This window comes from Prinia subflava, chromosome 3 (assembly GCF_021018805.1).
Source record: "Prinia subflava isolate CZ2003 ecotype Zambia chromosome 3, Cam_Psub_1.2, whole genome shotgun sequence".
Classification (NCBI taxonomy): Eukaryota; Metazoa; Chordata; class Aves; order Passeriformes; family Cisticolidae; genus Prinia; species Prinia subflava.
In genome coordinates this window covers 31,333,932-31,357,919 of record NC_086249.1, presented here as the reverse complement: position 1 = coordinate 31,357,919, position 23,988 = coordinate 31,333,932, and the positions used below count along the sequence as shown (strand labels likewise).

At 40.0% G+C, this 23,988-nt stretch overlaps 1 protein-coding gene across 3 annotated transcripts in view; it reads right to left on the bottom strand.

The window, feature by feature from the left end:
* Positions 1–981: 981 nt before the first annotated feature.
* CEP126 (centrosomal protein 126) overlaps positions 982–23,988 on the bottom strand; it is a 55,228-nt gene continuing 32,221 nt past the window's right edge. The window contains exons 7-11 of one of the 3 annotated variants that reach the window (XM_063394540.1): positions 23,862–23,986; positions 23,496–23,583; positions 22,674–22,883; positions 20,254–20,317; positions 982–16,873 (exon numbers count right to left, since the gene is read on the bottom strand). In XM_063394540.1, the coding sequence (XP_063250610.1) occupies position 16,873; positions 20,254–20,317; positions 22,674–22,883; positions 23,496–23,583; positions 23,862–23,986 (488 nt within the window). In that variant the 3' untranslated portion in view covers positions 982–16,872. Of the gene's footprint in view, positions 16,874–20,253; positions 20,318–22,673; positions 22,884–23,495; positions 23,584–23,861; positions 23,987–23,988 lie in introns of those variants that run through there. The other 2 variants (XM_063394541.1, XM_063394543.1) reach the window with 2 other exon arrangements.

Here is a 23,988-nt window from a genome sequence, read left to right as displayed (position 1 = left end):
CAAGAATAGCAGAGTGTACAAAGAATAAACAAGGGATTTCGGGAAGAAATTTTTCACACTGATGCATCTTTTTATTTGTCATCAGACAATTAGATCTCTGATGTTGAATGTCCTGAGAACTGTAATTCCAGCAAATCATCTGGCTCTAAGGTGCCATTACTGTTGCCATTACTGAAACTTGGTGGGTCAAATCCCATGACTGGAGTGTGGCTGTTGATGGCTGCAGGCTGTCTAGGACAGACAGGCAAGGAAGGAGGATCAAAGGGGTTGCCCTCTATACCAAGAGGGGTGTGTGTGATAGAGCAGGAAGAGATCTCTTGGAAGAATAGCCATAAACAGATTGAAAGCTTATGGGTAAGAATCAAGATACTGAGACAACAGAGGGAACCTACCTCATGGCTGGTCTCTCCTACAGGCTGCCCCATCAAGGGAAGCCCAATGGTGAAGTCTTCTTCATCACCAGTTTCCTCCAGCTACAGGAGGTATCACACAGGCTGTTGTCCTGCTGGGGTCAGTAACACAGACAGTGGGATCAAGTACACCCCCAGCAAGTTTGCAGATGATACCAAACTGAGTGGCATTGTTGACATGCCTAAGGGATGGGCCTCTGTCCAGAGGGACTCTAACAAGCTCAAGAAGTGGGCCCATATGAACCTCACCAAGATCAGCAAGGCCACATGCAGTGACCCAGCAATGTGCATTTGCAGCCAAAAAAGCCAGTCGTATCCTGGGCTGTATCCAAAGCAGTGTGGCCAGCAGGGTGAGGGAGGTGATTCTGCCCCTCTGCTGAGCTCTTGTGAAACTCCCCCTGCAGTGCTGCATGCAGCTTAGTGGTCCTCAGCACAGGAAAGGTGTGGACCTGTTGCAGTGGGTCCAGAAGATGATCACAAAACCAATCAGAGAAACACACAGCCACTCGCTCATCCCATCCTGGTGGGATGGGGAGAGAATCAGAAGAATGCAAATGAGAAAACTCATGGGTTAATTCAAAGGCAGTTTAATATGAAAAGCAAAGCCACACATACAAGCAAAGCAAAACAAGGAATTAATTCACCATTTACCATGGACACGCAGGTGTTCAGTCGTCTCCAGAAAAGCATTGCTCCATTGTGTGTAACAGTTACTTGGGAACACAAACATTACTTTGACATTCCAGCCCTTCCTTCTTCTTCTCCCCACTTTACATACTGAGCATAATGCCATTTGGTCTGGAATATCCCTTGGGCAGTTGGAGGCAGCTGTTCTGACTGTGTCCCCTCTAAACCCCTTGTGCACCCTGAGCATCCTCATTGGTGGAATGGGGTGAGGAGCAGAAAAGGCCTTGACTCCATAAGCCCTTCTCAGCTACAATGAAAACATCTCTATATTATCAACAGACTTTTCAGCATAAATCCAAAGCACAGTCCCATTCAAGCCAACTATGAAAAAAATAACTCTATCTCAGCCAAAACCAGTACAATGACCTTTAAAGGTCATTTGCAACCCAAATTATTCTATGAATCTGTAAAAGAAATTTGATTACATTGGAAGCACTGAAGGTCATCATATATATGTAAGGTGGCCCCTGCATAGAAGTATTCAGATGTTAACAGAAAAACTTCAAACTCTTTGGCATCAAATTCCCTAAGGTAATTGAAAACATAGTCAGAATTATCTTATTCCTGTTTATTATTTGGTTAGCAACCAACTTAAAAGGCTGGCAAGCTGCACCTCTTCCTCTCTGGGCAAAAATAAAGTGAGTGCCCTTCCTAGGATCATGTTTATTTTTAGTGTCTTCCTTTATTCCAGACATTTATTTTAGCAAAATCAACATGTTGACTATGTCCTAGTGAAGCCTTGATAGTAAATGTGAACACTCTCTGCAACATTATCAGAACAGACAGATTTCTCAGACTCTCATCCTGTCATTGGACAAAAGCCCTCAGCTAGACAATACAATTGCTTGATTTGTGGGAAAGGCAATGTTAAGAGCCGTAAATTGGCATTAAACGGAATCAGAATTGTTTGCTCCTTTTCATCTCATTGACCATACAGACTGTTTGGCTGTGTTTATACTGCTGAGTTGATTCAAGCCTTCAAGCTGAATAGCACTGACTGGCTTGTGTCCACACTCCACAGGGTCAGCTCCATCAAAACTGGCTTCTCTCAGTGGCAGCTGAAGGGCTCCAAAACAGAGTCAAGGAGAACAGTAAGAATTAAGCAGTGGGACAGTAAGTGTGAATGCCTGAGCTCATTACCTGTCCCCTTTGGTTTGGCAGTATAGATATTCCCTAAAGAAAAAGATAACCAGTGTGTGAAAATTTATAAACAAGCGACTGGAGAACCAGTGATAGTGCATCCATCCAACCGACTCCTTATCCTGCACAGGACCGTTCCCAGGAATCACACCGTGTGCCTGAGAGCATTGTCCAAACACTTCTTGAACTCTGTCAGGCTGGTGCTGTGACCGCTGCCCTGGGAAGCCTGTTCCCTGAGTCTGTAGGGGTACATGGCAGAGCCTAGAAAGAAGGCTCCTCCTGGAGACTTTCAGGGGTATTCATGTCTGGAGCAGCAAAGTAGAGACCTGCTTCTCAAGATCATGGCCAGAGCAATCAGGAATCACAAAGAATTCTGTTGAAAGCTGGGCTTACAAGGATCACATGTACGTTGGTACAGCCTAGACAGCTGTGCCTGCCTGCACCCAAGGGTTGGTTACCCCTCCTGCATGTACGTACACACAAACACAGCTGGGAGACAAAATTCATATGCATATACATGGACATACAGAGAGATCTATGGAATAAAACTAGCTCTACTCCTCTTTGCATAAAACCAGACTGTGCTATGACACCCAGTATAATAAAATACTGCTAAGAAATCTTCCCAACAATGGAGACTTTGATTTGGCTGTGGTCCTTTTAAGATGTTGCCCTGGGCTGCTGTTGGGAAGCTGCTTTGCAGGCTGCCAGATATGTCTTTTTGTTGTGTAACACCAAGGGTGGCTTAGGACATGAGGCCATCTGAAATACTGGTTAGTCTGGGAGAAGCCAAACCCGACATGAGTCACACACTGTATCTTCGTGCAGTGTGGGGGTGGGACACTGGCACACACTATCTCCTGCTCTCTGCCTAGTTCTTCCCAGCCCATAAACAACTAACCTTTCTCCAGAATTAAGCTTGGGGGTGAACTAACTCTCAAGTAGCGTGAACAATCAGGAGATAACAGGCAGAAAAATCCAGCAGACACCAGCAAGATAGTATAGATACACTTTGTGTTTACTAAATTTGAAATAACATTTTTCCTTTGTGTTGAATCTTCCATCTAAAGTAACTCCAACTTTTGTAGTGGGGTTGGTTAGGTTGAATTGGAAAGAATATTTAGGTAATATTGAAAACTCTGCCCTAAAAGCTTGAGTCTAGAGAACAGGAAGGTGTAATATTCAACTCCACTAACAGTAAATATTGAACATCCTACTGCAATATATTGATTTCCCTTGATCTGCTCACAACATGATATGATATTGAAAATACAGCCAATTGTCCCTTATTGATGGCCAGATAGCTTTGTGGAGGTTAAACCATGTCCCAGGCACAGACATAAGATCTGGCTGACTGATGGAAACTGTAATCCACATTCATTCGGCAGAATGTCTGAGCCTCTGTATTTTATTAGACTCTTAAACTGCCACTATAGCTACACTGGAAACATGTGGGATTAGAGGAAATGTGTTTAGGCACTGACCTACTGATTGTCTGTATACTTTAACTGGTGGCACAGTCCTGGGACTCTTCCCCAATGCAACATTGATAAAGCCACCTGCTCTAGGTGAAAGGAGAGGTTAGCTGTGTGGTTGCAAGCTGTAGTGTGTCACTTGCTTTGGGGGCCAGAGGACTGGCTCTGATCTATTTTATTTACTGACAAATACAGCCAAACTGATCCATGCAAAGCCAGCTTAGCTTCTGAACACCCAGGGTGCCAGTTGCACTGGACACATCAGGAATTAGGATGCAGATATCTCAAATTTTCTCATTTCAGGTTTGGCAACACAATTTCTCATTTATTTTTGGAATTCCAACACTGAAGTTACTTGGATGAAGGAGAATTGGCTGCAACTGAACAAAGTTTTGTCTACAGGAAGATGTTCAGTTTGGCACAGGATGTGTCACAGGTGCATATGCATTGGTGATCATTGTGCTTGCATGTTATATGTCCTTTTATAACCAACTTTGGTCATCTCAGCTTGAGATCTATTTTTTAAAAACCAGCACAATATTCCAAGAGAGAAAGTGAAGAGAAAAAGTCAGTAGACCTCTTCTAAGTCTGCCAAGTCAGCATACGTGTCACCCAACTTCTACACGGTGCTTATGGCTGAGCTCATCTGTAACCTCTTTTTCAAGTCATTAGAAACAAATATGTTTAGGGACTCATTCATCTGACCTATTTCAGATATATTAAGAACAGGGGGATCATACCTTAAAATTTCCAAGCACTTGGCAATATTCTCATACGTAATTTCTTCACATTTATAGGAGATATATTTATATTTATTATACTTATAATTCCTCAGTCTACAATGGTGCCGTACAATTAGTTGTTACACTTTCTTCACCCTTTCTGAATAAATCCATACACAGCAGAAGTAGTCTATCAAGGCCTAGCTTTTGCTCACGCACAGTCCCCCCAGTGTGTGCTCAGGCAGTGAGGGGTAGGAGTGCAGAGCTCAGTGGGGAGTAGGTGACACGCGGTGGCCCGGGGAAGGGGGGCAGCTTGGGGCCCTCCTCAGCACACAGCAAACACAGTGGCCACGGACCTGGTGGGACCTGGGCCCTGCTGCAGCTGCAGATTTACAGCGTGGTAAATCTCCGGCTTCTCAGCTGCCAAAGGAAACACGAGCGGCCACAGGAGTCGCGTTCTTTATGAGAGATGAATAAGCACAAAAGGGCCATCTGATACCCCACAGGCTAATGTGTGAGCACTGTCTTATTAAGGACAAAAGAGATCTGAGGAATTGGCAGAGATGTCAAATTTAGTACTCTGGCTTTTTCAAATATATTAATAACTCCATCTTCCCTAACCCCTCAGAGTTTTTTTTCTCCAGAAGAAATAAAAAAAGCCCAACCCAGTAACTTTTAGACTCATTTGGTTTAATATATCTTGCATTTTATAGTACCAGATGGATCTTAAAATGCTGTATTAATTATGGGCCAGATGTTGTATGCAGGGCCAAGCTAAATTGATAGGACTGTTCAGGTCTGCCACAAAGCTGTGTGTTTGTGGTCAGCTCTCAGGAGTAGGGTAATGTGGCTGACAGCTATGTATCACTAAACAAGAATTTTGACTGAGAAAATCTGGATGATTTTCAGAGTTATATTGTCTTTTAAAGTGTTTTCTGCAAAATTTCTGTAAAGGATTTACACTTTGGTATTCAGGAACTGAACCAAACATTGCCATTGGATTATTGGATTCACCTCAATTTGTTGCAATGTGCTCTGTGCATTTATTACTCTTTTCAGGTGCCATTCACATGCGTTTGTGCCTGATTAATAAACCATACCTGAGATTTAAAAAACTTTCAAAAAAATGTGGACACATAATTTCCATTAAAATGAGTGGGAACTTTGAACCCTGTCCCTTACTTGGACTATTATAACATTGTACAAACAATTATTCATCTCAGTATATTGAATACTTAATTTCACCTTCTCGCCTTTCAAATTGAAGGAAAAAACAGAATAAAAAAGCACTTCTGATAAGGATTTAATTGCAACATATTTGTTTTTAATTTGGATTTTTATCAATAGCACAAAATCCAAATTAAAGTACTTTGCAGACAATAGTGCCACTTTTCAGAATCATCTTGCTTCTACATTCAAAAGAAAAGTAGTCTCCTATGTTGTCTATACTCCTAGCTCCATGCAACAAGCCACAAAACTCAAACTTTTCCTTGGCTTCCCATGTTGCAGAAGACCCCATATAAATGTGCAATGATGTTTTTAGCAACATATAATAGAGCTATACAATTTAGTATATATACATTATATTATTTAGTATATATATACACTATATACAATTTTGTATATAGACACTATTATTACGTGTTTTGATATAATAAGAATATTGAAAAGTATCTTCTATAATGCTACCCTCCATGTGGTATAGACCCCCAATGTTTAAAAAACCTGTGAGTAACAGAGTCTAAGTTATCAGCATACTGAATTAGTAGGGATATCTGACTCTCCAAATGACATCTGATCTATTTTATCTGACTGTTTTAGAATATAATCATACTTACATAAATTGAATATAGTGTCTCATAATAATCTCCCTCATCAAAACTTTTAATCAAGAGATTTTGTCTTGCATATAGTTTCGGTTAGCAATCTTTGACCAATAGGGAACTTGAAATATGTTTTGCTGGAGTTGCCTGTTTATGCAAATCTTACTAGCCAACAAAGGCCACTTGAAAAGATAGATGAAAGTATTTACTTCTCTTGGAAAAACTGAGCCCAGATAACCAGACCTCAGAAAACAGAGCCACTAGGCATTCTGCAGGAAGATGGTACTGACTTTCTTCACACTGTGCTGGTATTGGATCGAAAGTACATATTTCTTTTGTGTGGGGTCTCTGTTCCTCCGTTAAAGGCTGATTCAGAACAACTTAGAACTGGTCTCAACGTTTTTTAATATTGGATGAGGAGTGGAAACGAGCCACTCTTAAAACAATTTCAGCACAGTTTTCTGTATGATATTCAGGCAAAGCTTGTCCTGATGATGATCTTATCATTTGAGTTGCTATAATGCAAATTATGGAGATTTATAAGCTGTCTGGAGAGGAAATTTTCACAAGGCTATTCAGCCATAGGCAGCCATAAGAGAAAAAGAAATGGCCTTAAGTTGAAGGAGTGCAATGTTTAGATTAAATATTAGGAAAAATAATCTCTACTGTGATGGTGGTAAGGCACTTGCACAGGTTGCCCAGAGTGGTTGTGGACTCCCCATCCCTGGAAGTGTCAAATGCCACTTGGGATGGGGCTTTGAGTAACCTGGTCTAGTGGAAGGTTTCCTGCCCACGGCAGGAAGTTTGGAGCTAGGTGGTCTTTAAGGCTCCTTCCAATCCAAACTATTCCATGATTCTTCAATTTTATGATATTTGTACAAAATCTCTCAAATGGCATGTATCCCACAGCTTTCTTAGGTGAAAGAAGAGATAAGACAGTCTGCTACAAGTGCTGATAAAAAGTAAAACAAAACTAGGGGCAATATGCTCTCTCCAACTCATATGCACAAAGGACAGTTGCATTGGACCTATATGATCAGTATGTAATAGACTTAGACCACTGCTGCGCTGGAGACAGTTCAGTAGATCTTGCTGTTCAAATTACCATGTGTACCCAAATGGCTTTTGGCAAGCTTTGCACCTTGCCGCACGGTCTCCTGGGAATGGTAATGCCATAGCTGCTGAATTTGAAACTCATTTTCCTTTCCTCTCTTCCTTTGCAGCCTGCCAAAGCTTGGATCCAGAAGCTTCTGGCCCAGCAACCATTTTCCTTAGGTATTGATATGGCAGCAGATTTAGTGGCACAAACAGAGAAAAAAGGTTTAAAATAGGACTAAACTGAGAAGAAAACAGGAATACTTTAATATTTTAGCTGCAATCATAAATCCTGGAGATATTAATCTGTGTAGCCACCATTTATGTATCTGTGTAGCCACTGTGTGTCATGCAGTGCCAGGAGCAGTTTCCTTGTTGGAAATGGTCCCTGTGTAGTGTTTATTGTTATAGTGCCATTTCCTATCCTTTCCTGTTGTCCACTCGTGGCAGAAGACCATAAAACATCTACCAGATCCCTGAAAAAAGGAGAAGGTGGGTGGGTACTGAGACAATATAGGGGTTCTTTCTTTTGCAAGTATGTGTTTTCTAACCAATTATTTCTTCTTTGAATGTCCCCTATGTAACAGCCCTTGAGGACAGCCTGGAAAACACTTGTTTTACTTCCGTGCTGTCCATGACAAGGCTCATGAGTCAATGCCCTGAGGTGTCTCAGGTCCCAGCCCTGGGTGTTCATTAACATGTTTTAAGGCTGTGGAGTACAGCTGAGCCATGGGGATGCAAATCTACAGAGGGAAGGATGGGCAGATTGGGTCTGTGACACCTCAAGTGGCTCAGTGGTTTGACTCAATAAGGTTAAGGGTTTTTTTTTAACCTAAATGACACTGTGATTTTAACATGAGCTATCAGAGCTTGTGAGCAAGGGCCCTCATAGGGGTTCAAGGGCACTGAGATTGGACCATGTGGTTGTACCACTGCAAAAGCAGGACTCAGAGTCAGGACACAGATATTCATTTATAAGATTGGAATATAACCTCAACAGGGTTGAGAACAGGGAGAAGTCTTTTATATTCCTATTCCCTCTCCTAATTCATTGAGATAATGAGCCAGCACAGCTGCTATGACTATTGGTCTATCTATTTATCTATTTTAGAGTGACTAGAAGCCAGGACTAATGATTTAGTTCCCCAAAGGGTATTAGCCTCTGGAAGATTCAGAATGATGTGCATGTATCTTAAGGGATACACAAGGTCAGGACACAGGCCCAGTACCTAATCCATACCCGAAGTTTGGTACTAACCCATGAACAGAAATGCTACTACTTTGAGTTAACAGACTACCCAGCATAAATCATTGGTCCAAGGCATTTGAGACTCCAAATCTACTTGTCTCTGAGTGCTGGGAAAAATGAGGTACCCATGGAGGACACGTAACAAGTGCAGCTAATGTGGAACACACATTTCTGAGCAAGGCAAAGGGTGGAGGAGCTGGCCCTGGTAGCCTATTGTGCAGGGGTCTAATCTTCAGACAGGGAGTTTGCCATCGTTTGCTATTACCAGCAGGACCCTTTATATCAAGTTTACCTTTTTTCAAAATCAAAGTATGGGGATATAATAACATGGCTTTTTCATACTGACTGCATGAATACAAAAATATGATTTAAGAAGACATATTGTGGAGTTTGTCTCCAAAGCTGAGGACAGAAACTTTCTCCTAGAGTTCTCCTGCTTGACCTCAGCCCTGCTTTTCTTACTCTGGGGCTAGGTCCTCAGAAACATTGAAAAGGCATTTTCAGAGGGGAGGCTGGGTGATCCTGCTGTGAGCACTGCACTGGCTGTGAATGGTGATGAGAACAAGAAGGTAAACACAGAAGGCAATTGAAAACTTTTTTTTGTTGTTGTGAAGATTTAACATAGGATTCATTGCTTTAAGCACTGCCTTGTCAGATCATTGCCCTTTGACAGAAGAACTGGAATAAAACAAACTGTTGGGATTGTCTCTCCAGCTCTTCATAAGAAAGGAAGCATAAATAAAGGAGATAAAGAATAGTTAAAACATTTGGAGGGGGAAAAAAGAAGGAAAATGTCACCTTTTTCTATCACTTAACACCAAACATTCAGCCAAGGGAAAAAAGGTATGGATTAAGCATAAGACTGCCAAAGTTAGTTAAGGCTTATCATTCACATATTGCCTAGAAAATGTCATTCTTTCCTATCCTAAGTATTCCATATTTGGCCTGTCTGGCATTCAGTGATAAGTCACTGATAGACAAGCTGCTACTGCAGTACAGTCTGAACTACTCTAGAAAAACTTGCAAAACATTGAAGGGCACAGAAAAAGTGAGCAACATGTTCCTATTTCCCCAGGCTTACCAGAGAGCAAAGGTACATGATAGGAAGCTAAGATAACCTGAATCCATTTCAAAATGTGTTGGAAAAATTAAGGTAAAAAATTCTGTGCAACGCTTCTGTAACACTGACGCCAGGAGTTGATGAGAGGATGTTGTATAATTTCCTTTAAACTATTCTGGGAGTTCAGGCAGAAGAGACCAAAAGGAAGGTCCAGCTACAGTTCCACCACAGGATTTAAGGATGACTGTTGCTGTTCATCCAACATGCAGAGGCTCAGCTCTTGTGCCTCTACTGAGTCCCATTGTCACAGTACAAACTGAATACACCAAAGGTGTGTCAATCTGTGCTGTCAATCTGTACATCTGCTGTACTCCATGCCCCTGTACTGCAGAGCGTTTCTCTACGTGCAGTCTGCCAATCCATGTTCTTTGCAACAGGAGATGCTATTAAGCAACACTTTTGTGTGATGTGGACCTGGCTACCCTCTGAAGGTTTGCCTGTCCTGTTTCTGCTGCCCTGTCTCCTCACCTACTCTCTGATGCTTAATAGGTAGAAACTGGCCATCAAATTTGGGACTGAGGGGCCTCTCATCTGACATGTGCATCAGCTGTCTGGGAGAACACAGCTCACAAGAGTATTACTACAGCACTTGATATTTGACAGGACCATGAATAACAGGCTAATAGCGCTGTGTGCTTATTTATACCAGCAACAGCACAGTAGTCAGTGCAGGTGAAATTGGGAAGTCACATGCCGTGGTAATGATAAGCTGTCCATGTTTCACATGAGTATGAGAAAGTGGTGATGACAGCTGTGTGGCACTTTGAAGCCAGATGCCTCCTGTATTCCAGATACAGTGCCCTTTAATCTCCTAAGAGCCATGCTGGATTTTGCTGTGCTCTGCATGACTTCATGTCTTGCTGTGACAGTCCGAGACAGCCTCCTGCTGAGGTTCTCTGAGCAGAATTGGTCTGCAGGCTTCAGAGATGCGTTGTGAACACATAAAGACAGGCCAGTCTATTTTTCTAGCACAGTGAGTGTGGAAAAGATCCTCCATTTTCTTTCTAGTGGTGATCAGGCCAAATTGCCTGGCAGCATTATTGAAATATTAATTAATGTGCTGTACATCTTCTGGATGCACAATGACTGCTTGGCTGTTGACAGAGCATGTTCTCAGCACAGAGGGTCTGGGCCAGCAGGAGGGAAAGTAGCTCTCAAGATGTTATGGTTGCTTCTGTTGGTTTTTCTGCACTGAAAGAACATTCTTTTGGTGATTATGGATGATTTGCAAATATTAAGCTATTTTAGAGGGACCCAACCATGAACAAACATAAATATGTGAAAAGGCATTTTAAGCCATGTCTCCAGAAATCTTTACATGTAATAAGCTTGAGTATGATGTTTCATCAAGTAATCATTCTGAGACTTATTAAGGCCAGAAAGTTAAGCCTTATCTAAGTGCAGATTTAGACCACTCTGTATGTGACTAGCTACTTTCCTGAGAACTTTCTGACTCAAGTGTGTGACAGAAGCTTTCTTTTTTAAATAACCTTATGAATGTTTGCTGGCATGGCAAAGCAAAAGAACAAGATACAATAGCCTCTTGGTATAAATCTCTGTTAATGAGATCAGGACTAGAAACCTCATTGTTCAACTCACATTCTGTCTGAATACAATCTGCTTCTCAAATTATAAATCAGGGGCAAGACACTGTACCATTGTGTAACCCTACACTCCGGCTCTGGAATGTTTCCTAGTCATAAGAGGATTCTCATCATTTCATTTACGAGAGAACTATCAAACAGGCCTGGGCCATATTTGGTCTACAACCCCCCTTGAAAGTAGACAAATACCCCCGCTTGCAGCGGGGTTTTTTTTTCAGCAACAACACAGAAGCATGCATTATAGTGTGCCACATCCTGGAGTCTAAAAACAAAAGAAAAAAGCACTGTCAGAAGCAGTGCTCATTACTAAGGAAAACTAATTTGTTTATGCATACCCTATACATCTGTATCCCTCTATAAAACAAACACACATATGTGTAATAAGATCACTGAGTTGGAAGGTTTAGTTCTATCTGCAAAGGCACATTGTGTGCACGAAGCTTCTGCCATCCCAGGAGACCTTACAACACATTCTGCTTCAGGAAGAAAGAACCACCCCCCCTGACAATCTCAGACGGACAGAGAGAGGGACTTAGCTACAGGGTGTGGATGGTACAGTCATTTGAAGAGCTCAGAAGGACATAATTGCTTGCACATTTTCATCCAGCTTTCTAACAATCCAAGAAAATGGGGAAAGACTTACTAATTTATTACTGGCTTAGGAGCTGTCTAGGAAATCCCAGGCTCACTCGTCAGCTCCATCAAATGTAGGTCGTTAAACACTTAACCTAAATGCACAACCTGCCAGCAAAGTCACCTCTGGTCTTTGGTAGGACTCACTCTACAGGAAGGGAAAGAGGTTCACCCTCAGCACCCTGTGTTTTGTCTCCCTAGTTCTGCCTGCTGTTAAGAGCATGAAAGGTCTGTGTAAATATCATCCTGCCCCCCCATCCCCACATAGCTCTGCTCTCCAAAGGGAGACTGTGGGCATGGGCTGACTGGACAACACAGAAATCAGTGCTGCAATGTGAATAACCACAAGAGAATAATGCCAGCACTCTGACCAAACGACCTCTGAAGGCCATATTGCCCAGTGCCAAACCCTTTGCCTATAACTGAGAACAGAGTTGAAACCTCTTGAATAGATTGTGTAAGTTTTGCTTTTTATTAGATGGCCAAACTGAGAAATCAGAAAGGGAAATAATTTCCACGAGCAAGAAATTGCCAAACATTTAAGTGGACCTGAAAAAAAAATTTCACATAGCTTTTGACTAATCTTATTAAGCTAGTCTCAAAACCTTATCTTGAAAAGTTAAACTTTTAAATATAAACAGATATATTTGGACTTTAGTGTATTTTCCTTTGATAAAAACTCTGAATATGAATTATTTCAGAAGCATTTCCTTTTCTAGAAATAGACGTTTTCACTTTTTCAGTTTGCTTAATGGCACAACACTTCAATGATCATTCAATAACAGACAGTGATCCATTCTACTGGTATTTTTAACTAACTGCAGGATGGCACAACCTTCAAGAGATTCAGCACCTTTTAGAATCTCATCACAGCACAAGTAAGAAGGTCAAATAAAAAATTGCTGAAAATTGAATAAAAAGCTAAGGAAAGTGATGCCTTGCCTTGCCTTGCCTTGCCTTGCCTTGCCTTATTTTTTAAATTTCTTCTTTCTTCTTTCCATTTTTCTTTACTTCTTTTTAGCTTTTTTTTTGGTTTCTCTGAAAGAGAACAAACTACTGGATGCAGACTAAATAAAAATGTTAAACAATTGCTTCCTTCTTGAAAAATGAACAAAATTAATATATAATATCATATATATAATATCATATATATAATATCATATATATAATATCACATAAAATGTAAAATATATAACATATAACACATAACATAATATACAATATACAATATATAATATATATAATATATAATACATATAACATATAACATATACAACATACAACATACAACATATAACAATAATAGAAACTTTATATGTAGATTCATCACTCACAGACATGGCCCCCTGGATCACTGCCACCATTGTTACTGGTTTGAGATTCATATTCAAGGAATTGAATTCATATTGAAGGAATTGTGTGGCTATGATTTGAAATACAATTCCAAAAATATTGTGGAGTCATGTCTAATTATAGGGAGTCAATTCACTTTAGGTGAATTCTCTCTTATAAAAACAATTGTATTACAGAAGGAATCATTATGAGCCAGATGATTATGAATATTAGTATGAGGATGAAAAAAGAATATAACACCTCCTGTCTACTTGATGGAGCAGATATGGTTTAGTGTATTTGGTGAGAAGTAAGTCTGGTCATTCCCACACACTCCCAGCCATGTTTTAGATGGCATTCTGCCCATGTGTTTCTGGTTTCTTTTGTACTGAGCATTGTCATTCCAGTTGTGTCTGCAGAATTTGACAGTGTCAGTCAGGTTCTCCTCTCAGCGGGGGCTTTACCAAAGATGCTGCCACACAACTCAAGACTTCTGTACTATATACTAGCCTAACACAGGCAAACGCATATTTTGAGGTAGCCCTTTGGTCTTGAATAATTTGATGCAGCCTCCTAGCAGTTGTATAGTTGTATATGCAGCCTCCTGTGGTTGTATAGCACAGTAGTTTTCACTGCTGCAATCTTACACACACCTTGGCTGTCCCCGAACACTGTCATAAGGGTTTGGTTGTGCCTGTTTTGGCTGCAAGAGAGATTGTTCAGAATGCTTGAAAGATCATTTGCAGGTGTCAGTAGTGGTTCTGCAAAGGTCTTCCCCCTTCAGAGGGCTGCTTTTAGCCTGTGAATCTGTTAGGTAAAGAAAATACTTTTTTTCCCCATGAAAGCAAATTGACCAGGTGCAGTGGCTGCAGGAGGAGGGTCTCTGACTTCTCCCAGTCCCCCTCTTCCCACCCATTACCAATGAGCATAGGCAAGGACCCTGCTGTCTAATGACCCTGGCTGGAAGAAAGTTTCAGAAGATAAAGGTGAACCAGAGTCTTGTTCAGAACTCCCAATCCACTGTGGCAGCTCCAGCTGCAGCCCAGCCAGTCCGTGTCTTGCTGCTTGTCCCTGTCAGCACTGAGGACTTGTCACAGTCCCCATGTGTCTCTAGCTACACCCATCCCTCACATCCACAGCACTGTCATGCCCGTCATCTGCCTCCAGGGCCAATGGCAGGCCTCAGGTATATTGGCTCCTGCCACCTAAAGCCTAGCTGCAGGTGCTGGACTGGATGTGGCTATTGGCTGTGGCACCCTAACAGATACAGAGGTAGATCATTTTCTTCCTGGCAGCATTGGAGGCTGCCACACAGATGATGGAGGAAAAGGTGGACCTTGGTAGGGGTGCTTTCACACCCTGTAAAGCCCTGATAGGGCATAATAAAGGTTGTGTTAACATCAGCCTGCTTCTCCTAAGCCTGGCCTTCTGGCCATGTCTGTGCTCGGGAGGCTGCTTGTCAATGACACCCTCATGAGGCTCTGCTTTGGCTTTTCACAAGTGCGCAGAATCCAGCTGCTGCCCCTGGGCCCGCTCCCTCAGTGCACATTCCTGATGACCAAGGGTCATCCAGTTTAGGCACCTAAACAAAAATTATACTTCACTATTGTCATAAGAGCCAAAGTGACATCAAAAAAAGGTTATTACCTTTGAATTGAAGCCTGTAACTCTAAATCAAAAAACTAATTTGATTTGTTTTCTGGAAATGTAAATGCAGGTACCTGCTTTTGAAAGAATGTCTTCATGTAATTGAGGAAGTTGACTCATGGCCTTTACTTTTGTCACCTAAACTGATTAACAGGAGTAGAAACCTGGTTAAGCTGCTGCTCTGGCTTGCTGACTAGTCACTACCATGGTCTCTGGTATTTGGATTATTTGCTTTTCCCTCTCTTAATCTCTGTAGGGAAACCTTCCCTTGCTATTTAAATATGAAATCCTCACCATACTGGAATGTCACAGGGAACTGCTGACAAACAGAGATATAAGGGCTCAGTATTTCAGGGCAAGCCAATTTTGAGTTCCAACTCAAAATGCTCCTTGTTTGTTTCATGCTTTTGCTGGGAATTCTACATTAATCTGAGCACCAAAAACCAAGTAAATACTGACGCACATCAAAATCATTTAGGCTTGTGAACTTCAGTGATAGTTTCCCTTTTCTGTTAGAACTGTCAGAACAGATGGCAACAGTGGTCATAAGAAATCAAGTTTCTGCAATTTTGATGTTTAAATACAGTTTATCTTAACAGGCTCCAGACTGAAGTCAGCCCCTTTAAGCAAGATTTTTCCCTCTGAAGATGTTGTAATGCCTAGCTAGAGGAGAAAGGTTATTTATTATTTATTATTCCATCCTTCAAAATATTTCCTTGAAAAAAACTCAGTTTTTCCCTAAACCTTCTTCGTAAAATTTAAGCTGCTATTTGCACTATGTAGTTCACCGTAGTCTTGGTTGACACAAGGCACCAGCAGGTAGCTCTAAACCCTGATAAACTGTTCATTGTTATAATGAGCACATTTTCCTCTTTTTATCTTACAGGCTGGTTCCTTCCTAAGCAGTGGCAGCACTTTTTAAAGATAATGATATGGTGATCTTGGTTTGATGGGGAACAACAAAGTTTTTAAAATACTTTTGCCAAATGGTCATTTAAGAGCTTCTTTTGGGAAGATGCATTCCATTTATAGAATACCAGTCTCTAAATAGGAAGACATGTTCCCGTGGTTGCACTGTTACAGCACTGAGTCCGCTCCTGAAATAAGGCTCTCCTAAGCTTCCATACACTTTGTTTCAAAGATTAGCAGTAACACTGTGTGGGGATGAGGCACAGCTCTGGCAGAAGTACGGGCGTGCTTAACCCCCAGACAAACCCTACATTTGTTACTGTGTAGGTATAAACAGAAAATCAGGCATCTAATACAGAGTTATAAATCAAGAGATTTTGTAAGTTGTTTTTATTGCTTCTTGCAGGTAACTACTGCCTAAATTTGTTGACTGATTCTGCTAGTTTTTTTTAAAAAAGAGATGTGGATGCAGCACTTGGATACTTGGTTTAGTGTTAAACACGGCGGTGTCAGGTTGAACTCAATGATCTTCCAACTGAAATGATTCTGTGATTTTATGACTCTGTGAATGCTTATCTATTTTTTGTCGAAACAGCAGAGGAAGTGAAAAAGAAGAAGTTAAAATGTCACCATTTGTTAGCAATTAACTAACTTCACAGATCTAGGTATCATGCTGGTTAACAAAAGACCTTTAATCCAGAACTGGAATAACAATTCAGATGGGTTTTTAAAAATTGATTTCACAATAAAGTGCAGAATAAAACAGACTTAGTTATCCCAAAAATGCTTACCAGTCAATTGACATTCATTATTTGAGTTTGGCTTTCTTCTTAATTTTGTTGCTAATTTTGTATTGTCAAACAGTATACACACTGCATATAAAGTACATAAAGCCACAAGATCCTGTAGCAGATGATGTCAATGTTTCCTGTACAGTTGCAGTGGGTTGCCAGATGGAGGTACTCTGGTACTGCTGTGAGGCTATTGCAGGGCTCACCCAACAGGAGGACATGCATTGCTGAATACTCTATAATAAATCAGAAAATAACGAGATATGCATGTATATAAACAGAAATGTGGTTATGTATAACATTCAAGAAACATCATTTGATGGTATCATGTGATTTGTTTTCTATTCAAGAAACAACTGCATACCTTCATCTGGATTTAGAGGTTGGTATTACAGAGTAAAATGTCCTTCACAGAATTACCGAGTAAATATCCATATTTTATTTGGGTGCTCTGAAACAAGGAGAGCTGAAACAGGTTGTTCTCTTGGTGAAGTAAAAATTTTAAACCCCATTGTTTCTCCTAGCAGACGATGAAATCTCATTCATCTGTACTTTTTCTGCAGCTGAGTACTTGTACGACAGTTCATTCTTATCATCAAGAAGGATTCCAAACCAGTGGCTGAGATTTGCTTGTATATGTATAGCTGGACAGCTATGTTTCTATGTGTAAGTATATCCTTGTACTGATAGAAAAGTCTTAAATGTCCATCAGAGAACTTACAGTTTCAGCAACTGGATAGCCTGAGCAATATCTAGTGTTTATATCTTATTCATGAAATAAAAATCTTGTAGATGAATTAGTGGGAGAAAGCTTTGTCACAGACCAGTCAGCCAAGAAAGAATTCTGTCTGCTGAAAGCCAGAGAAATGGATGGATGAGGAGAACAGCTGGTTTCTTTTTTTTTTTTTTTTCATGTGGGACAGACCATGAAGGACAAGAGAAAAAGCTCAAAAATGCATTATTAAAACATACTTAGATCCAATAAAAGTAACTGTGCAGAAAAAAAACAAAATTCACAAGTTATTTAGCCATAAACAACTACATTTATAAGACAGGAAGCAGAAGAAAGGAAATTGAGGTTCCAAGTCACACTTATTACTGAGATTCATAAGAAAGTCACCGATGCATTGTGGTCTTTTCATAGTCCCCCTTCCAAACCAGGTAATAATTTTGAATTTAGGAGCTGGGATGCTTCCCAGAGGGTTTCGGTCTCAGATTCAGGAAGTTGCAAAACCTTTATGAATAAAGAATATTTTCTTTAACATTTCTGGTAACAGTTTATCTCCTAAAGTATATGCAGTATGCAAAGCAGATGACCTTGAGAGTGATCATGCAGCATGTACAGGACCACCAGGGAACCAGACCCAGCCAGTGTGGGTTCAGGAAAGGCAGGTCCTCTTTGACCAACCTGATCTCCTTCTATAACCAGGTGACCTGCTTAATGGATGCAATAAAGGCTGTGCATATTCTTTATCTGGACTTCAATAAAGCCTTTGGCACAGCAGTCCCCTGGAAAACTGGCTCCTTTTGGTATGAATGAATGCACTCTTCATGGAGTAAAAAACTTTTTGGTTGTCTATTACCACGAGCCTAGCAGATAAGGACACACTTGGAGACAGAGGTCTGGGTTCATCAGAGCAGCAGGGCAGGAGAACCACCTTTTGTTTATTCTTCCTATTATATACCTCTAGCAAGGTGACCATGGATTGGAGAGTGGGCATCCCCACCTCTTAACCACATTGGTCAAGGAGGCTGTCATTCAACCTCCCCTTCTCTTGGAGAAGGAATTCATAACAATGGCAGTATTTACAAAATATGATCTTCTGTTTACATTGAGGAGTGTGAGAAGCTGCACACTTCTACTTTAGTATGAACGCTCAGCAAACTAGGAAATCTCAGGGCAACTGTTGTCTGAGCCCAGAAAGTGGTGGTGCCTGGAGTTACATCCAGCTGGCACCTGGCCACAAGCAGGTTTCCCAAGGGCTCAATGGTGGGGCCAGTTCTTTATGACTGATCTGGATGAGGGGATGAATACACTCTCAGTCACTTCGTAGCTGACACCAAGTTGGGTGGGAGCGTTGATCTGCTGGTGCCTCTGCAGGACAATCTGGAAAGGCTGGATTGATGGGTCAAGGCCAAATTGTATGAGGTTCAAGGCCAGGTGCTGAGTCCTGTCCCTGGGTCACAACAACCCCAGGCAGTGCTACAGGCTAGGGCCAGTGCCTGGAAAGCTGTCCAGTGGAAAAGGACCTGAGGGTTCTGGTCAGCAGCAGCTCAACATGATCCAGGCTGTGCCCAGGGGGCCAAGAAGGCCGATGGCATCCTGGCCTGGCTCAGCCATGGTGTGGGCAGCAGGAGCAGGGCAGTGACCGTCCCCCTGTGCTGGGCACTGCTGAGGCCACTCCTCCAATGCTGTGCTCAGTTCTGGCCCTCACTGCAAGAAAGACCTTGAGGGGCTGGAGCGTGTCCAGAGAAGGGCAGCGGAGCTGGGGAAGGGTCTGGAGCACAAGTGCTGTGAGGAGCAGCTGAGGGAGCTGGGGGTGTTTATCCTGGAGAAAAGGAGACTCAGGGGGGACCTTACTGCTCTCTACTGCCTGAAAGGAGGGGGCAGCCAGGTGGGAGTTGGTCTCTTCTCCCAGGTAACAAGTGCCAAAAGAAGAGGAAACAGCCTCCAGTTGTGTCAGGGGAAGTTTAGATTGGATATTAGGATGATTTTCATCATGGAAAAGGTTTTCAGTCATTGAAACATGCTCCACAGGGTAGTGGTGGTGTCCACATCCCTGAAGGTATTTAAAAGATGCCTAGATGTGGCACTTAAAGATGTGGGCTAGGGATGGACTGGGAAGTGCTGGGTTAATGGTTGGACTTGATGATCTGAGAGAACTTTTTCAACCAAAACAATTGTATGAGTCCATGTTTCTAAGTATATGGTCATATCTATAATATTTCTTCAGTGTAAATTTATGGTATAGGAGAAGACTGATGATACAGAATTATAAATACTAACTTCTTCATTATACACTGAACTTTTGAAAAGTAAGTTTTGTATTTCAGACACTCCTATGCCTATTCATTTCTTTACATTCCAGGTATCATATTTTGTTTCCAACTGGCAAGATCTAGAATATACAAAACAAAAAACAAATACGTATTGAAGAAAGATAATACCTATCACTTGTAGAAAATGGTGTATGTGCAGGTCAAAGTAGGAATTCATCGCATTAACAATTATTTTATGCACTTCCATGCATAATTACCCCTTTTCTCTCTATATTGTTAAGAAATACAAATTATTTATGAGTTATATATACTTCAAATGGACCTTGCTAAATTACTGTTTCTTAAAAGTTCTTGGAGCTTCCTGGACTTAGCAAGTGTCTTCAGATACCAAAATGAAAATGAAGCCAGAGGATCAGGCAGTCTGATATAAACTGTTAAAGCCTGCTTACAGTAATACAAAGTTCATGTTTGTTGGGGCTTTATTTTCATAAGCAGAAAATAGGGCAAGTCAACTGAAGACTGGTATCAGTATTTTCAATTATATTTTTACAATAAAATAAGCCATAAGGTTCGTTTGTAAAAATTAAAGCTGTATACATTTAAATTAAATACTTACTACAGGTTGCTTATCTGCAAAACACGTGAAGCAAATGGGTTTCTGGTAATGGCTGCTTGAACATCTGAAAAAAGCATGAACGTATATAATGAATATTATATAAACAAAATACTTCAATAAAAATAAGATTCACAGTGAAATATTCAACTCAAAACTTTCTGAAGAGTGTGAAAATGTGTTTTAATAGCATCGGTTTTATTTTCCCTACCAACAGCTGCTGAAGTATAGGCCATACCTCTGTTTTTAAAATTTGCATGTAAATAGTACATGAACAAAAAATTTAGCATCAATAAAGACATCTAAAGCTAGAGAAAAGAATACCATCTTCTCTCTGGCAACAAATATCCTGGATGTAGACTGGCTAGTGATTGACTGCTATTCAATAAGAAGACCAATATAAAGCAACAGTTTTAAAATCTGGTAACGTGAAAACAAAGCCAAAAGAAGGGGTGCAAAAAGGTAACAGTTTAGAAAAGCAATGTACTTGTATGACATGTAAATACCTACAACACTTACTTACATGTAAGTCTACCTGTAAAATTTCCCAACTTCCTATTACCAGTTTTAATCCTCAAAAATTTAGGCAAGCTAACTAAATTTCTGAGGTACACACATACATGTATGTATTATGCTAACTTTCACAGTTACTCCATTGGCAATCTCTTAACTCCTATGATTCTTTCACTGTTTCTTCCATATTCCTATGTACTTTTCTTACAGTTTTCCTTTTCACACTTTGAAAACTTCCGTGTTCTTGCTCCCAGTTCTTTAGCTGAATTTACCTTTCTCCCCTTTGTTGTTTCTCTGTTACTTATACAGAAATTTAGCTTTATATGCTCATATTTCTCTTTTCATATCTACTTCCTTAACCTGAGCACATCACACTGAAACACTTCTCTGGTAAAAAATGGATTTTTTAAATTTCCATTTGCCTGGGAGCAATAACCACTGGTTATGATAAAATTAAATTCTGAACCGTTATTTGACAGAGCAAGAATTGTAAGCTATAGCTGCAGAAAGTTTTTAAACAATTGCAATGATCTTTTATTTTGCTCTTGCAGTTTATTGGAAACTGAAGCCTTTTTCCTCAGAGTCAGATTATTCACCATGTAATGTAGAAATATACATATAGTGTGCAGAAGTTTAATAAGCCCTGTTTTAGTTTGATTCCAGTCAACAAGGGGGTAAACATGGGTTACCTGATCGTGTAATGGTGCAGTCCAGAAGGAATAGTAGTGGAATAGTAAAGTGAAATCAACTCACTTTAAGAAGGCACACCCTAATAAACTCAAATAATTGGCATGTAAAATTTTATATGAAAAACGCCCAAGGAAAATGTAAAATTCAGGAGAGCTGACAATTCCATGTAGAGCACAAATAGCAAGCAGTCATTCCAATCATATAAAAAGCCAAGCAGACCAGTGAAGAGACTAAGTCATAAGGTCCCCACTGATTTCAAGTATAGGATGGAGCACACAAAATACCAGAACTATGCCAAACTAATATGAAGTTTTAATGGCAGACCTGTATGATCACATCAGTCAAAGCAAATCCTAAAGCAGCAGCGGCTCAAGAAGTTTGTTCTCCAAGTGTAATAGTTATCATAGGATGAGTAATGAAAGTGTTAGCAAATTAATCACTGGGGAAAAATTATCAAGAAAAAGTACAGACTTTTTCCCCACATTCTTCAGCAAGATGGAAGCTGTGATTGGGGAGTTCATATAAAGAGCACCAGTATAAAGCAAGTAAGAAATCCACTTGGCATAAAGGAAGAACGAGTTAGAGAACACTTAGGTAAGTCTGACATTTTTAAAATGGTTGCACAAATACTATTTACTTAAACATTTAGATTTATCTGCAGCAGTATCAGAACTCATTATTCCTAGCCTTTCAGAATTAGGAAAGAAGATGAGGAACATTTTAAAATATTAGAAGTAAGAAAATGAAAAGCCATTCATTATAAAGGGCTACATTTGCAAAACTGTATGACACAGAGGGCAATAATTTGCAAAAAGAATTGCAAAAGGTTTAAGATGGATAAGCTTTGGAACAGATTTCCAAGTGAGGCTGATCCACCTGATGCACCTTGAAGGAACAATTTTGACAAACATCTCTTACAAACAACATCTACAGTTAGGCTGAGCCAGTTTCTGAAGGTGTCCTCCCATCACATTTAAAGTTATTTTTTACCAAGGCAAAGTCACCGTTATTTTAAATTAATTTTGCTGACTTAAAGAAGGGTTTCCTGATTCTGATACACTGTTCGCTACATTAAGCAAATAATAATACCAATAACAACAACAACAATAGAAAATATTTCTATTACAGGATTCCTGGTTTTAATCCAAAAAAATCTGTGGCAACAAAATATAAAGTTATTTAATCAATTGATGTAGTATTCTATTTATTATCCAACTTACTTTGTAGCTTTTGATTCAGACAATCCAGAGACTGGAAAATCTTCTGTTCTTCTACGGAAAGACCAATCCTGCCTGGACATGGAGCCCTTTTAAGCAGTGAGGGTTGGCTGGCTGGCTCCATACCATCCATGACTGCCAGGATTTCATTCTCTGTAATAGGTGTACTTGCCAGTTTTTCTGCCACTAGAAACTGAGCAGTGCTTTCTGAAACTGAAGAGATTACAGAGGAAACTTCAAATGAGCAGGGCTAACTTAAATGAATAAACATTTAAATAAACTGTGTTTTCATGACCAAAGGTCTGTGAAACACACAAAATTGATTTTAAAAGAAAAAAAAGAAAAAAGTGGCAAAATCGAGAAGCATAATATGTTAGGAAAATGAAATAATTAACACTAATGCATCTTACAAATGGCACCAAAGCAAGTCCTAGTGAGTTTGGAAATATGTAATGATAGCAAGCAATACCTGTCCACATCATACAGTTATATGTGACACATACAGATAAAAACAAACAGGAATGGAATGAAACTTGAACATATGTTGTAATGCATTTATAAAACCATTAACATCATGCTATATGATACTATATCTTACATTTACAGGAAAAATGCTGTAGAGAATTACCATTTATTACTTAGAATCACGATGCCAAAAGACACAAGTCATGTTACACAGTGGGTGCATTCTGTCATTCTACTTTATGTATGACATAAATAAAACATTCTGTTATTCTACATATATATATAACAAAGAACAAAGAACTGAACAAACAAAGTTTGTTTTTGTATAACAAAGAACTGAAGTGAGTTGTGTTACTATACCTTCCTCAGATTTAGAGATGTTTTTCATCTTTTGTACTGGATCAAATGCAGACTGAATAGGTCTCAGCTGGACAGCACCTAATGAATTCTATCAAAAATATTGTAAGAGTATAATTTAAGGTAATTATACTACATTCTGAACATGTTTTGTTTATTGTTTCATATTACCAAATGTCTTCAAGTGAAAAAAAATTACTGTACACAAATATAGAGATGCATTTGAGTTGGTTTTATTATTTCCATTAGCAGTGACAGCAAGCTGACTAAGCACATTGTTTCAAAATCATGTGACAATGACAATTCCTGAAACTATTTCCATTTTGAAGAAAAATAACACTTTTATTTTTTATAGTATTTTATATTAACCTGTGCATGATGAGCAGGCTTCCACATTTTAGAGATGACACTTTGTCTTCTGCATTCTAAAAAAGCTCGGTGTTTATTTTCATAGTTGTCAAAAACCTGATTTTGTCTTGTAACAGGAATACCACCT